The following is a 14927-nucleotide window of genomic DNA, read 5'->3' as shown; positions in this document are numbered from 1 at the left end:
CAAACTATTTCTACTAGGACTGACTTAATCCAGACATTAACAAATTTACCTTAGTTTCCCTTTTAAATAATTGTATATTTAAAAAAAAAACTTTTATTCACTCAACACAGTACATTTTAAATAACAATTTATACACGTGGTCATTAGATGAAAGTCCCTTCAAAGCTTGTAAATAAACTAGTAACAGAGCCCCAGAGTGGAAGTGTCAGAATACCCATAAAACCTAGCGGTCAAACAAAGTGGTTCCGTTCCTTTTTCCCCATAGGGGATGTTAGAAACACCTAAAATAAGGGCTGTGTTTGGTGTAGGTTTACCCTGCCATGACGTTTAACTGTAAATCTCTCTTGGACAAGGGGACTTCAAAAACAATACTAGTTAGTATCAATGTAGACAAATCGCTCTGACTTGGAACATATTACCAGTTACAGGGTCTTATACATTTACCCCCCCCATCATCATATCATGTGACTCAATATATTCCTAAGCTCCTGCATGTCATCTAGCTCACACTTTTGCTAACCGGTATTGTCAATTCAAGACAGTTCACAGAATAGTCCAAATGTAGCCAATTTATTCATTACTACATTTAGCTAACAGTTAATCCAAAGATTCTTAAATTCGGCAGTCTGGTCCAGATCATCATGGCATTTGTACTCTTATGGCAGCTAATTAGCAGTTCATTTTGGGGGGTAAATACAGGAGAATATATTGATAAGGTCCTTGTCTGAGAGTTTTACATGATTATCAAAACGTCACGCCAGGGTAAGACTACACGAAACACAGCCCTTTTGAACTGTTTCTAAAATCCCCTATGGACCCATTTCCGTTTGACCGCTAGGCTTTATGGGTATTATGACTCATACTGTCGTACTCTATTCTATGGCTGCAAAAGCACCACTACATATCAAGTGATCAAATACCAACACTACGATCATAGCCACTCACACACAGGCCATTACATTCTGTATAATACCTACAATACTCTTCAAACCCATGTGGTCAGTAAAGTGCCAACATTTGCTTAAAATTTAAATACTCTTCACAAACTAAGATGACGGTTCAATCATAAATGGTAAAGTGCTGTATGTTCCAGTTCAGAATGACCTAGTGCACACTGCGGTGATACAGCACATTCAACACAACAATGCTATCACAAACCTTTGTCAATTTTACATCAGTTGTACAACCTGAGTGTTTACTAGGTCTATGTGCCTTTAGACGTGAGGCTGTGGGTCACGTGTTGAGGTCAGTGGTGGTCCTCAGTAACAATCATTACAGGGTTCAGTCCTGTCTCCAGCTCTTTCTGCTTCTGCAACAAACCCTGGAATCAAACACAGTGCTTGTGAGCAGGAATGAAAGAAGTGAAATTAAAGTTCTTTCAGATTCTCTACTCATCTCCCTGAAGTGTACACTCATTTAGTCCCCCTCATGGCTTTAAAAAAGGAATGGACTGTCTTTTCACTTTTAGAGTGAACGAGAGCACACTGAGGAGAAGGGTAGAGAATGTGACTGTGTGTAATGGACACATAGATGTAATACAGATACCTGCCGTAGCTTTGAGAGGCTCTTCAGTATGGCCTGCTGTCTCTCTGTGTTCCTAAGCAGCTCTGGGTGGAGCAGAGGGTCCTTCTGGTGGGGAGGGCTAATGGGCCTGCACTGGACCCCATCTGTCAGAATATGAAACTAGCGCTATATACAAAATATATCTGACAATACCCAGAATAACTCTGAGATGATCCCTATGCACAATAACTCTACATTATTGTAAATGTGCCTTTGGCTCCACAATAACATGACAAAGTTACGGTGTTGAGAGCAGAGCCGCAGCATGGTTCAGAACAGTGAAAATGACCTCTGACCTGTGTGTGTCTGTGGATGTGTGGAGGGTCTTGAGATGGGGGCACGGGGATCCATGTGGTACACCTCGTCGGTCCTCAGATAGGGTATGTACTCCGAGGGGGGAGGGGAGCGGTCTGTGTCCTGGTGCGAACCATGGGCCTGTGTAGGGAGGCGGGAGCCACGGGACTGGTTCTGAAGGCGGTGTTTGATAGCAGGAACTGGAGGGGATCTGGGGGGCACTCTGGAGGCGCAAGACATCATGCTGTTACATCTGACAATGTGGTAGCCTCGTTTAACCAGACGGAATGTGGTAGCCCCGTTTAACCAGACGGAATGTGGTGACCCCGTTTAACCAGACGGAATGTGGTGACCCCGTTTAACCAGACGGAATGTGGTGACCCCGTTTAACCAGACGGAATGTGGTGACCCCGTTTAACCAGACGGAATGTGGTGACCCCGTTTAACCAGACGGAATGTGGTGACCCCGTTTAACCAGACGGAATGTGGTGACCCCGTTTAACCAGACGGAATGTGGTGACCCCGTTTAACCAGACGGAATGTGGTGACCCCGTTTAACCAGACGGAATGTGGTGACCCCGTTTAACCAGACGGAATGTGGTGACCCCGTTTAACCAGACGGAATGTAGTGACCCCGTTTAACCAGACGGAATGTGGTGACCCCGTTTAACCAGACGGAATGTGGTGACCCCGTTTAACCAGACGGAATGTGGTGGCCCCGTTTAACCAGACGGAATGTGGTGACCCCGTTTAACCAGACGGAATGTGGTGACCCCGTTTAACCAGACGGAATGTGGTGACCCCGTTTAACCAGACGGAATGTGGTGACCCCGTTTAACCAGACGGAATGTGGAAAATGATTTCACCTCAAACACGGTGTTCAGTCTGATTTAATCAGGCTACAGATGGAACACTACTGCCTTTACTTCTACTCACCTTCCAGTGTGAACAGCCATGGCGTGTGTCACACCTGTGATGCCATTCTTTATCCTGCCCTGTGCAGTGCTAGCAGGGTAGTTGGCTTGTGGTGGCGAGGGGTCAGCAGGCCTGAGGTCAGGTTCGGGGTCAGGGGGGTGAGGGGTTATGGTGTTCCTCTCCATCATGGTCATGAGTTCCATCTGCCTGCGGAGGCGGCTCTCCTGCCTGGTGTGTTGTAGCCCTGCAGGGTAGCGCTCTGATGCCGGGACATAGGGTTTACTGGGTCTCTGAGTGTTCCACTCTGGCCTACGACCTCCTCCCCTGTGTCTCTGGCCCTGGCCTTGGTCTGTCCGGGCAAAGGCCTCGTACAGGTCTCCTGCACCTGAGATTGTACTTTATTAATCCCCAGGAGGAAATTAGTTTCGCACTTATAAACATAGTAAAAAAAACAATACACACCACCTTCTCCTACTCTTCCTCCCAGGTCGTTCAGCCAAACGTTCTCCTTCCCCGCCCTGGGGCCAGGAGGGTTCCTCTGAGCCAGCTGTGCTTCCTGCCTGGCCTCCCGCCTGCACCTCTTGGCGTTGGGAGGAGGAGGTCTGTACTCTACAGGGATGTCTGGGGTTTGCACCGCCTGGCTTCGATTACCTAGAGCCTCCACTGTGTACGTGCAGCCCGGCCTGACTGCTGGGTTCACCTCTATGCAGACACAGAGAGAACACCACACAGGGAGGCATTTTAGAATGCCTATTTACAACGGGGATTTGGTGAGTAGTAGATACATGCCTGTATAGTACACGGTACATGACACTAATTCAGATAAACACTCACAATAAAACGTCTTAATTCAGTTAACCACACCCAAACTGTAACATGCTAGGAGGAATAGTGTAATGTATGTTACCAGTCTTCACTGCCATGTCCTTCCTAAGGGAGGCGGTGCTGCAAGTCTCTTCTCTCAGGGTGTCCTTCTCCCTTCCTGTCTCTGTCTGGTAGTGGTATGGTCCTGAGCTGGTGTTAAAGACTAAAGACAGAACAATCAAAACCTGCTTTGCTTTCATCAAATACCAAAATTAGAACCCCGGGTTGTTGTTTTTTTACACCTTTATTTAAAAGGCAAATCAGTTAAGAACAAATTCTTAATTTCAATGACGGCCTAGGAACTGTGGGTTAACTGGCCTAGGAACTGTGGGTTAGCTGCCTTGTTCAGGGGCAGAACAACAGATTTCTACCATGTCAGCTCGGGGATTCGATCTTGCAACCTTTCGGTTACTAGTCCAACGCTCTAGCCATTAGGCTACGCCAGGGAATTTAAAAAATAAATGTTTTTAGGGTTACCCGGGCCCTGCTACTCCTGTACTGAACACCATGTTCAATGGATAATCTATTGAAAAAGTTTAGTCCAGGACTAGTTATAGTCCTGTCCAGGAAACCAGAAAGCTTTGTCAAATATACAACACTGTTACTGTATAAAGCACATGTAGTCAACTCCCCTGGAGAGCTAGGCCACTGGGTCGGCAGGCTTTTTGATCCAACACTGCTAAAACACATCAGGGTCAGTTTCACAAGTTCCCGTTGAGCAGCTGATTTGTAGAATCTGGAACAAATCTCAACACCCCGTAGCTCTTTTGGATGCAATATGCTTGAACATTATAACATACATTAGCCTACAACCAAAAAGTCAAATAAAATAATTCCCTCATTCAGTGAATTAGGTATCAAATGGCTATACTTTGATACAAGGTGGCTAAGCGTGAGGGTTCTAGACTGACTTTTTCCCAGTGCCAAGTAAGACATGAAAGAAGTTAGACATTTCATCTAACATGTTCAGAGAAAGTTAGATATTTTGACGTGCAACATTTCAAAATAGGATCCAGAATAGTCATGTGTTTTTCTCTTTAGAGATCAATTTGACTGCATGTTTTTTGTGCATATTGTCCTAGGCCAGGGTTCTCCAAACCCGTTCCTGGAGAGCTACCCTCCTGTAGGTTTTCAATCCAACCCCAGTTGTAACTAACCTGATACAGCCAGCTAATTATTACAATCAGATGTGCTAGATTAAGGTTGGAGCAGAAACCTACAGGACAGTCTATCTCCAGGAACAGGTTGGAGAGCCCTGGGCTAAGCCTATAGCTACATCATTTAACACATAAGGAAGTGGGGACACAAAACATTTGCTAGATTGCTAACTAAAGATATTGTTTCTAGATAGCCATACAATTGACCTTACAGTAAATGTAATGTCCTACAAAAACATGCCATTGATAGGCCAGGTGATGTAGGGCTATTCACCTTAAATGGCTTGCTCCATACCGTTCTGCTGGCACATCATCTCAATTACACACGGTTTGTAAAAGGTGTAATTAACTCTATATTGACACTTGAGAAATTATTTAGATTATAGCTGAGACTCTTATTTTTTAACAACATTAAGGGTAGTTGTTTTTCCTGCAATTAAATCTCGAAATGTTGCTCAACTGTCAGTATGCTTGCGCCTATCAGAACGCATCTCTCTCTTCACTCAGTGTGTAAAGGGGGGAGAGGAAGTGAGCGCCAGCAGCGAGACAGGGACAGGGCAGATACTTTCATAGCAGGAAGCAGGTTAATGCATAATACTGTTGACCAAATAATGGTTTTAGAACCAAAATATTATTTGTTTTGCCGCGTGGTAACAATTAAGCAGTGGCACAATACAACGGAAACACTGTAGTCATCTACGTTGCATTTTTTAAGCCCTTTGAAAACTGAATGGAAAGACATTTTAACAATTAATTATTCATTAATTATTATTAATTAAATATTAATTTATTAAGGCCTTTGAATCAGATAAATGAGTTTCAGAATTTAAGGCATTGCGGACACCCTGTAACAGTAATCACCCCGTGAGGAGACAGGTTCCCCCTCCAGAGAGTGTTGCAGCTTGGAGACGTCGTGTCCCTTCCTGGCCAGCTCTCTGATCCTCTGCTGGTGCTTGTCCTTCAGGGCCTCCTCCTGGGCCCGCTGAACACTCAGGTAAAGCTCCTCCTGCTTACGACTGTGCTGCTCCTGCAAGGACCACCACAAGTGTTACAAAGACCCCAACAAACACAGTCTGTTGTCAGTTAATATAATGCATGCTTGGCATGACATACACAACAGGAGTAGGCTAAAACTTATAATACAATTCCAAATTCGAAAACAAATGGAAAGAACTTAATTTGTGATTGCTAGTCATCTCTTTCATTAAAGATGATATACTGGCAGAGATCCCCAATGAGCTCTATGTTCAGAAGTGTAACGTCCATGTGCTCTGACCTCTGTGTGTCTCTTTCTCTGAGTGTCGAGCTGGTACTGTTTCTGTAGCAGCTCTCTCTCCTGCGCCACCCTCCTCTCCTCCTCCTGCTCCACAGCCAGGCGAACGGCCTCCTCCGCCTCACGCTGCCTCCTCCTCTCCTCCACCTGAGCCTCGATGGCACGCTGGAACAGGATGGGACAACCAATCCACAATACTGTCAATCCTCTCAGAGTCTCAATTGCCAAGAGAATTTGAATTTTATTAGGATCCCCATTAGCTGACGCCATGACATCAAATAATATTCCTGGGGTCCATCATAGCACATTGCGTAAGACTATACATTAGATTAAAGGATTTGGTGTTCTACCGTTATCCCACTCATACCTGATGCTCCAGCTGTTTCACTCTCTTCCTCTCTCTCTCCTCGATCTGGGCTGGGTCCAGTAGGGCCGTCATGGTACGGAGATGGCTGAACAAAGAAATATACATCATAAAATAGCACAGAATAGAATGAATAATTGTTCCCGATCAGATCAGATGGTTAGGGGAAAACTCTTGTACTGGATGGCTCACCTTGCCTTCTGTGGGAAGCCTCCAGTGATGTCGACGCTGGCTCTCCCAAGACTGTCCCCTCCGTAGGTGCTGGCTCCGTCCCAGGCCACAGACAGGGCTCCTAAATGGGTCCTCTGTTGACTGAGGGGCTCTGACTCGCCCCTCTCTGCAGCCACGGGGGCCTGGAGAGGGACTCTCATCTGGGGGGAGTCAAAGTGCATGGCCCAGCGCTCATGGTCCTCAGCCTGGGAGGGAGGGAGGGAGGTGGATTAGTGGAAACACTATTGAGCAATGTTTTCAATTCAAGTCCTGGGAACCTACAGGGGTAAACATTTTAATTCTAACCTGGCACTAACAAACCCGATTCAACTAAACAATTAAAACAGCCTGTTACTTGGCTGAGATACTGTTTCTCCTGCCGGTGTCGCAGCTTGTCCTCCTCCCTCTGCCGGTCCAGATCCTGCAGCCACCTCCTATGATGCTCCTTCTTCTGAGCGCTGAAGGCATGTTCTACTGGGGTGGCCTCCTGGACATCACAACCACAAAAACAGCAGCTTTACAACAGCACTCTGTTGTAACCTTCAGTTGAGATGGCCTGTTCCCTGTAACTCGAATAGTAAATGTGTGTTTGGTACATTATGGTAGTGAATGGTACTCCACCCCCACTACGAAGGCAGATCTGATGGCAGAAGGGAGGTCTCTGTGACTGCTGTAGCTCTGAGTGGAGCACAGTGTGTCTGTGTCCTCCAGACCGGGTCCTCCTAGCATCTGGCCAGAGACCACAGAAGCTTGTCAACAAACATATTTTCTTAGACATTGACAGTGAAAACTTTTTGCAGAAAAAAATCCATTGCCTACCCCGGTGTGTATGTGACCATCTCCAGGACCAGGTTTGGATGTGATGGTCACCCTTCCCCTTGGGCCATAGTCTGCCGTGACATCTGGTCTGGTCAGGTCTTTCTGCTGTTTCTTCAGAGCCATCTGTTCGTCTTAATCAGACAGAGAGCAAGCCAATCAAATCACTTCATTAATGTCTGATAAGCTGTAGCACACCACAATACCCAGACACCACCAATCAATCAATTACATTGATGCTCCAGAGGTCTTGTATAATGTAAGCCAGTAGTTTAAAAGTAATGCTCAGGAGCCAAAATGGGTCCCAGAAAATGGTGCACTACCTCATCCATTTCGTATGATATGTGAAATAATGTGTAACTCGTATGATATGTTACGAATTGTTTTTTTAAAAATGCTGTACTGAAAGTGAAACCAGCCCCTTGCTGTATGGTGTGCTGTGGTACTATACAATACTAGATCACAATACTTAGGTGCCAACATGATAAGTATTGCGATTCTCACAATTCTATACTGAACAAAAATATAAAGGCAACATGAAACAACTTCAAAGATTTTACTGAGTTACACTTCATAGACGGAAATCCGTCAATTTAAATAAATTCATTACGCCCTAATCTATGACTGGGCAGGGGCGCAGTCATGGGTGGGCATAGGCCCACTCATGTGGGAGCCAGGTCCACCCAATCTGAAATCAGTTTTTCCCCACAAAATGGCTTTTTACAGTAATAAATACACCTCAGCACCTCCAACGATCCCGCAGGTGAAGAAGCCAGATGTCGAGGTCCAGAGCTGGAGTGATACCACATGGTCTGTGGGGCCTGGAGTGATACCACATGGTCTGTGGGGCCTGGAGTGATACCACATGGTCTGTGGGGCCTGGAGTGATACCACATGGTCTGTGGGGCCTGGAGTGATACCACATGGTCTGTGGGGCCTGGAGTGATACCACATGGTCTGTGGGGCCTGGAGTGATACCACATGGTCTGGGGGCCTGGAGTGATACCACATGGTTTGTGGGGCCTGGAGTGATACCACATGGTCTGCGGTTGTGGGGCCTGGAGTGATACATGGTCTGCGATTGTGGGGCCAGGAGTGATACATGGTCTGCGATTGTGGGGCCAGTTGGATGTACTGCCACATTCTCTAAAACAATGTTGTAGGCGGCTTTTGGTAGAGAAATGAACAGTCAATTCTCTGGCAACAGCCACGGTGGATATTCCTGTAGTCAACATGAAAATTGCACACCCCCTCAAAACTTAAACATCTGTTGCACTGTGTTCTGTGACAAAACTGCACATTTTAGAGTGGCCTATTATTGTCCCCAGCACAAGGTGCATTGTGCAATGATCATGCCGTTTAATCAGCTTCTCGATATGCCACAACTGTCCAGGTGGATGGATTATCTTGGCAAAGGAGAAATGCTCACTAAAAGGGATGTAAACAAATTTGTGCACAAAATTTGAGAAAAAAAGTTGTGCGTATGGAAATTTTCTGGTATATTTTATTTCAGCTCATGAAAAATGGAACCAACACATGATGCATTTATATTTTTGTTCAGTGTATATGTATTGCAATTTGATGTTACAAACATATTGCTCACCATATGTCTGCTGCAGAGGGATAAGAGCAATGAGAAAACTATTTTAAAAATATATATATATATATTTTAATTGAACCTTTATTTAACTAGGCAAGTCAGTTAAGACCAAATTCTTATTTACAATGACGGCCTACTCAACCAAACCCAGACGACGCTGGGCCAAATGTGCGCCATCCTATGGGACTCCCAATCACGGCCGGATGTGATAGAGCCTGGATTCGAACCAGGGACTGTTGCACTCTGATGCAGTGCCTTAGACGGCGGCGCCACTCAGAAGCCCAAGTTATGCAAATAAAAGTGCTGAAAACAAATTGGTTCCATATTTAAAAAGATGGAGAACAAGCTATGAAGAAAAAATACTTAGTGCATGTATTTTTCGGTGCAGGTACAGCCAACTAGCTCAAATAATATTGCGATAGTCAAAACGATACGCTATATTGTCAAAAATAATATCCTGATGTGTAACTGGATCAATTTCACCCATCACTAGTTGGTACCTAGTTCTTTCCTCCATTGTGTCCTCTTGGCCTCCAGTGCTTCTTTGTCCATCTCTCTTTCTCCCAGAGAACTGAACAGGCCAGATGGTTGACCACAAATCACCCACCTGTCCAGTAGAAAAGAAAGTATGCTAAATACATAACATAATTGAAATTTCACATTTTAGAGGTGTCTGTCAAGTGGTCAAATAGGCTACAATGTGCTCCTAGTATATTACCTTTCATCCTCGCTTTTTCCCTGTGAGTTTCCATTCCCACTAACATGTGCAGCACTTCCTTTTCTCCCCATTCCAGTCAACAGGCAATTCTCTTTAGAGTTCCCTTCATTTCCTTGGGAATATGCAAACACTGTTAGCTACATGCATCATAGATGGTAGTGGTACATCTTCAATTTCATCATCAGGTTCATTTAACAGAGAGCCATTTGCACTTGAATTGGGATTATTGTAAACATCTCACTCTAACCTGTTTGAGGCTGGCTGTGTACATCTGGATCCTGTGAGCGAATGGTTGAGTTGTTGATTGTGCTGAGGATCTGTTGGAGCTGCTCATTGGTCAAACAGACCAAGCTGTCCTTCACAGTGGACTTTGGAGGTCTATCGGTGGCTATCTGCCCATGTCCTTTAGCTGAAGACACTTTTGCCAAGGCTTTGGTATTGTGGTCAGTGCTGCCCTTGGCCTTTGGTTTTGTATGATTGGATGCAACCATTGGAGTGTCATTCTTGACTGGCACAGTGTGGGTAATAGGGACTGCCTTCCTCCTCTCTGCACGTTTCCTCTGTACTCTCAGAGGCTCCTCGGATACTGGTTCGGGAAACTTCTTTGAGTTGAGAGCATTTTGTGGTCTGGTTCGAGAGAGTATCTAACATTAAATCATAAAAAGGAAAGTAAAACGACAAGGATAGTTACAGTTCATACATTTATTACCGTAAGTGCAAAAAGTAATGGTTGTTAGATAGCAGAAAACTATCTTACCTTATTTGGATTCTTCGTATCAACACCTACAATCATGGCAAAACATAAATGACAACTCAAGTTAAAATCGGCTTGGATTCCTTTGAAGTATATGGTAATGTATAATGATAACTTAAAGTTTAACTGAACGGTATGATACCTACCATGATGATTGGTTAGAATTAGCCTGGGCTTTCCATTTTCAAGTTCGAACATCAGACCATCCCTGTTCACCAAAACAAAAAGGTAATAGCTATAGATCTAACGTTAGGTATGTTGCTACATAAGGCAGATATAGATCTAACATTACAGTTTTATGCTAGCCAAATTATCTTTCCAAACTTTGATGGCTGGTTTACAAGCTTCAACTAACTATCTAGCTAACGTCACCCAACTGCAAAGCTCGTTGGCTAACTTTAAACACGACTGGTGAAAGGAAAAATCATTACTCACCCCAGATTCATTTTAGCTGACAGTTGTCATTGAACTGGCTGAACGATATACATAAATCTTGTTTCTCACCAAATAACTTTGCTAACCATTGCTAGGTAATAATTGTCCAGTTTCCCCAAACTCCTAGCTAAACATGGATACCTCTCGATATGTTTATTGTGTCAGAGATCCTTTTCTAATATCTCTGATTGTGTATGTTGGTTGCTGTCAACGACCAATGAGAACATAAATGATTGGCTCATCACTCACAGGTTTGTATTGAGCAGCGAATCAGAATACGTCTTGCTAAATAGGTTAACTTTACGTTTCCGACATTACGGTGGTAAACCCCTGTGCTTAAACTCGGGATTAGACTAGATGGTATACGGGACAAGCGAGGAAGAGGCGAAGCGAGAGGATTTACCCCGCCCAAAATATGTCCGAATGAGATTTTTTTTTTTTTAAAGATTGTATGGTCTGTGAGACAGTGTCTTATTACATTAGGCTTATTTGATCGGGTTGACGTTTCGTAATATTTAGGCTGTTACAAATATGTTATATATAAAGATGCTCACTCACATGAGTCCACACACTGCACTGACACTCCAAACACACACATAACATGCAAACATCTTCATATTGACTCTACACACACACACGCAAACACACTCATATACAATCATAATTTACGCCACTGCTACACTGTTTATCATATATCCTGATGCCTTGTAACCTTATAGGTAAAATATATATTCCGTTCTGCCCCTGAACAAGGCAGTTAACCCACTGTTCCCCGGTAGGCCGTCATTGTAAATAAGAATGTGTTCTTAACTGACTTGCCTAGTTACATTTTTTTTTTTTTAAATACAAAAATACATAACTACCTCTATCACTCCAATTGTAAATATGGAATTGGAACTGACCCTGTTTATAGCTTCTTACTTTCTTGTGTTCTTATTTCTATTCATCATGTTTTTGTTCTACCTTGTGTTATTTTTAGTGCTATGTGGATATTGATTATTGCGTTTGGAGCTTGCAAGAAAGGCATTTCACTGTGCTTGTGCACGTGACATAACATGTTCACGTGCATATCTGGTGTCCGGAAAAATTAAGGCAATTACAATTATAAAAACATTACAGTGCATTCATAACAGATGTCACAACACACCAAGTGTGTGCCCTCTGGCGCCTACTCCACTACCACATATCTACAACACAACATACATTTGTATGTGTGTATAGTGCGTATGTTAACATGTGTGTGTGTGCACCAATGTTTGTGTTGCTTCACAGTCCCTGCTGTTCCATAAAGTGTATTTGTATCTGTTTTTAATCTGATTCTACTGCTTGTATTAGTTACCTGATGTGGAATAGAGTTCCATGTAGTCATGGCTCTATGTAGTTCTGTGCTCCCATAGACTGTTCTTGTCTTGGGGATTGTGACCCTCTGGTGGCATGTTTTACGGGGGTATGCATTGGTGTCTGGGCTGTGTGCTATTAGTTTAAACATAAATTAACATTAGAATAGTCCCGCTTGATATTGCCTGCATTGAGGACGTGTATATCCTTTGCTTTGGCGGTCACTCGGCTACCATGCCAATATAATAGATAATCTGACGGGACTCCCTATAAAAAACACGTCACTTCGACAGTTATGGCTAGCAGGGATTCAGTTTTTGTCCGAATTTACTTTTCCTATCAGGTTTAGAACGTATGCAGCAAATTAGGAGAATAAATGTGGCAGAATAGGATAATTAGGTTTAGGGTTAGCTAAAATGTGAAAACCCACTTTGGATACAGCTACGACTGGAAATGACTTTTCGTAGCAGGTTAGGGAAGTATTTTCGCTAACTTTAACCTAATTCGCATAGCATGCTACATTACTTATCCTAACCTGCTGTGTAAATGCTCATAACCTACTAGGTTAAAGTCACTTCCGGAAGTGCCATGATTTTTTAAAGGAATCTCGATGGTGTACACATACAGCTACAGACATAAATAACTTTTTCGTAGCAGGTTAGGAGAACTTCCGTATCATGTTTGGATAATTCGCGTAGCCGGTTGGGATAATTAGGTTCGCGAAAATGCCCTTCTAACCTGCTACAAAATGTCCCTTCCGGTCGTAGCGATAGACAAAAGTGGGTCATGTCTAGAAGGGATCCAGCTTTTGTCAAATTTACTTCAAACGTATTTTTGTTGTTGTTGTTGCATTTTACCTAATCTTAACCTGCCACAATTATTATCATAACCTGCTACGTATGTTCTCCTACGTGAATGAACGTAGCAGTTTAGGAAAATTAGGTTAGGGAAAGGGTTAGCTGAAATTCTATCATAACCTGCTACAAAAAGTAACTTCCGTCCATAGCTGCATTCTCTCTAGTAACGACTGCAAACTCCGCGTTCGTTGCTGTACGATGGTGAAACGAGCACACCTGAGTAACGTGTACATTTTTGTTTCCCAATCACGCGAATGAGGAGGGGACTAATTCGGATGACACATGAAAATGTAACAACAAACAGGGAAAAATATATATATATTCTGGACCATGCTAGCAAAGATACTGTTCTGTGACGCTAATACATGCTAATAGTAGCTAGCATGATGAGACCAAAGAGAACCTGTTGTGTCGGTGTATGTCGTGCTTGTGGGGAAAACATTTCCAATAGAATATACGTGCACAATCTCTTCAGTCAGTTCGAAGGTCAATGTTTGAAACCATTTGACTACACCACAGCATTGGAGGACCTCACTGGACCAATTTCTCAGGACGATGCCTTACCACAGATCATTTGCGAAACGTGTCGTAAACTTCTCAAAAGGTACTACAAAAGCTTTTGCGATGTGGAGAAAATTGGCAGTATATTTCGAGAAAGTGCTCAGAAGCAGAGGGAGAGTCACTCTCTTGCATGGCGAACTCGGGACGCCCAACAAGGTGAGATTAGTATCACCCCTTTTCCCCACGAGAGAATGGCAGACGCGTGTAAGGTTACCCCGCGAGATTTGACCGTAACGTTAGTAGTTGTGCCAAAGAGCGAGAACACAGGTGAAGAAGCCACGCCACATCCCAACAACGATAACATCAAACCTGAGCCTGCAGAAATCTCAGTATACCTGGAAGAAGATATGGAGCAGGATCCACAGTCTGGCGATGATGATGCTGCTTCTTCGAAGCTAAACCAGGTAAACACGTGTTGTCACCTTTAATACCTGCTGCATGTTGGAGAGAAGTCGGGGGTACATCTTGAAGTTTCAGGTAGGTGTTCAAGGTCGCTAGTGTACCTTCCTTTCTGGAGTCCTGCGCCACAGTAGTGCCATGATCCTATCTCTGACAGCAATGCGGCGATCATTTACAACCTATAAAGTTGAACTTTATTCAACCGTCAAATCGTTCAGTCTTCTCTCCTCCTTCCATTGCAAATAACTGAATTTTGATAGTTTGGTCGCAAGTATCAGGTGAAAATGCTTGCTGGGCCATTAAAAGTTTAAAAAATGTATTGATTGGTATTGACATTTCCCCCTTCTAATTTTAGGTGAGTGTGCCAACTAAATACATCCTTACTGGACCCATGGAGAAACTTGTGGATAACATGTTGAATGGACAATTCTTCAGCGCAGCAAAGGCAATAATGGAAATTCCTGATTTGGCTTCCCTTGTCACTAAAGAGGTTTTGAACCAAGTCGTCAAAGAATGCAAAGAGCTCACTAGCGTTCCATTCAACTCCATACTTCGACAGACCAGTCCATCCTCTCTGGAAGCCTTCAGATGGGACACTGTTTTTACTGAATGGAAGACAACCGCACCCACGTTCCTTGGGTTTCTGGAGTCCGCAAGCACATCTACATGGGTTTCTGCCCTGACCAAAGAACGTACACAGAGAAAGAACTTCGCCATAGGCATGGCTGGAGCCACTCTTCTCAAGGTACGTTGCGGCAGGATGAGTGCACCCATGTATCGGAACTCGCTTATCATGCACCAGGCTCAGA

At 43.9% G+C, this 14927-nt stretch overlaps 1 protein-coding gene across 5 annotated transcripts; it reads right to left on the bottom strand.

The window, feature by feature from the left end:
• Positions 1-73: 73 nt before the first annotated feature.
• ccdc66 (coiled-coil domain containing 66) lies at positions 74-14149 on the bottom strand. 5 transcript variants are annotated; one of them, XM_042330356.1, is made up of 19 exons: positions 14055-14149; positions 10675-10736; positions 10532-10557; positions 10022-10418; positions 9775-9886; positions 9557-9663; positions 7460-7590; positions 7262-7369; positions 6996-7127; positions 6623-6846; positions 6434-6518; positions 6070-6231; positions 5655-5820; positions 3680-3799; positions 3235-3474; positions 2794-3157; positions 1860-2080; positions 1546-1667; positions 74-1321 (listed from the first exon to the last, which is right to left on the bottom strand). In XM_042330356.1, the coding sequence occupies exons 2-19, from the start codon at positions 10724-10726 to the stop codon at positions 1247-1249; spliced, it is 2844 nt and encodes a 947-aa protein (XP_042186290.1). In that variant the 5' UTR covers positions 10727-10736; positions 14055-14149; the 3' UTR covers positions 74-1246. The 5 variants fall into 5 exon arrangements, with proteins under 5 accessions (XP_042186290.1, XP_042186303.1, XP_024239796.1 ...); XM_042330369.1 differs by having other exon boundaries at positions 10022-10401; positions 14055-14070; XM_024384028.2 differs by lacking the exon at positions 14055-14149 and adding an exon at positions 10964-11278 and having other exon boundaries at positions 3238-3474.
• Between the last annotated feature and the right edge of the window lie 778 nt (positions 14150-14927).

The sequence above is a fragment of the Oncorhynchus tshawytscha genome, linkage group LG02 (assembly GCF_018296145.1).
Source record: "Oncorhynchus tshawytscha isolate Ot180627B linkage group LG02, Otsh_v2.0, whole genome shotgun sequence".
NCBI lineage: Eukaryota > Metazoa > Chordata > Actinopteri > Salmoniformes > Salmonidae > Oncorhynchus > Oncorhynchus tshawytscha.
This window is presented reverse-complemented; position numbering and strand designations above follow the sequence as displayed.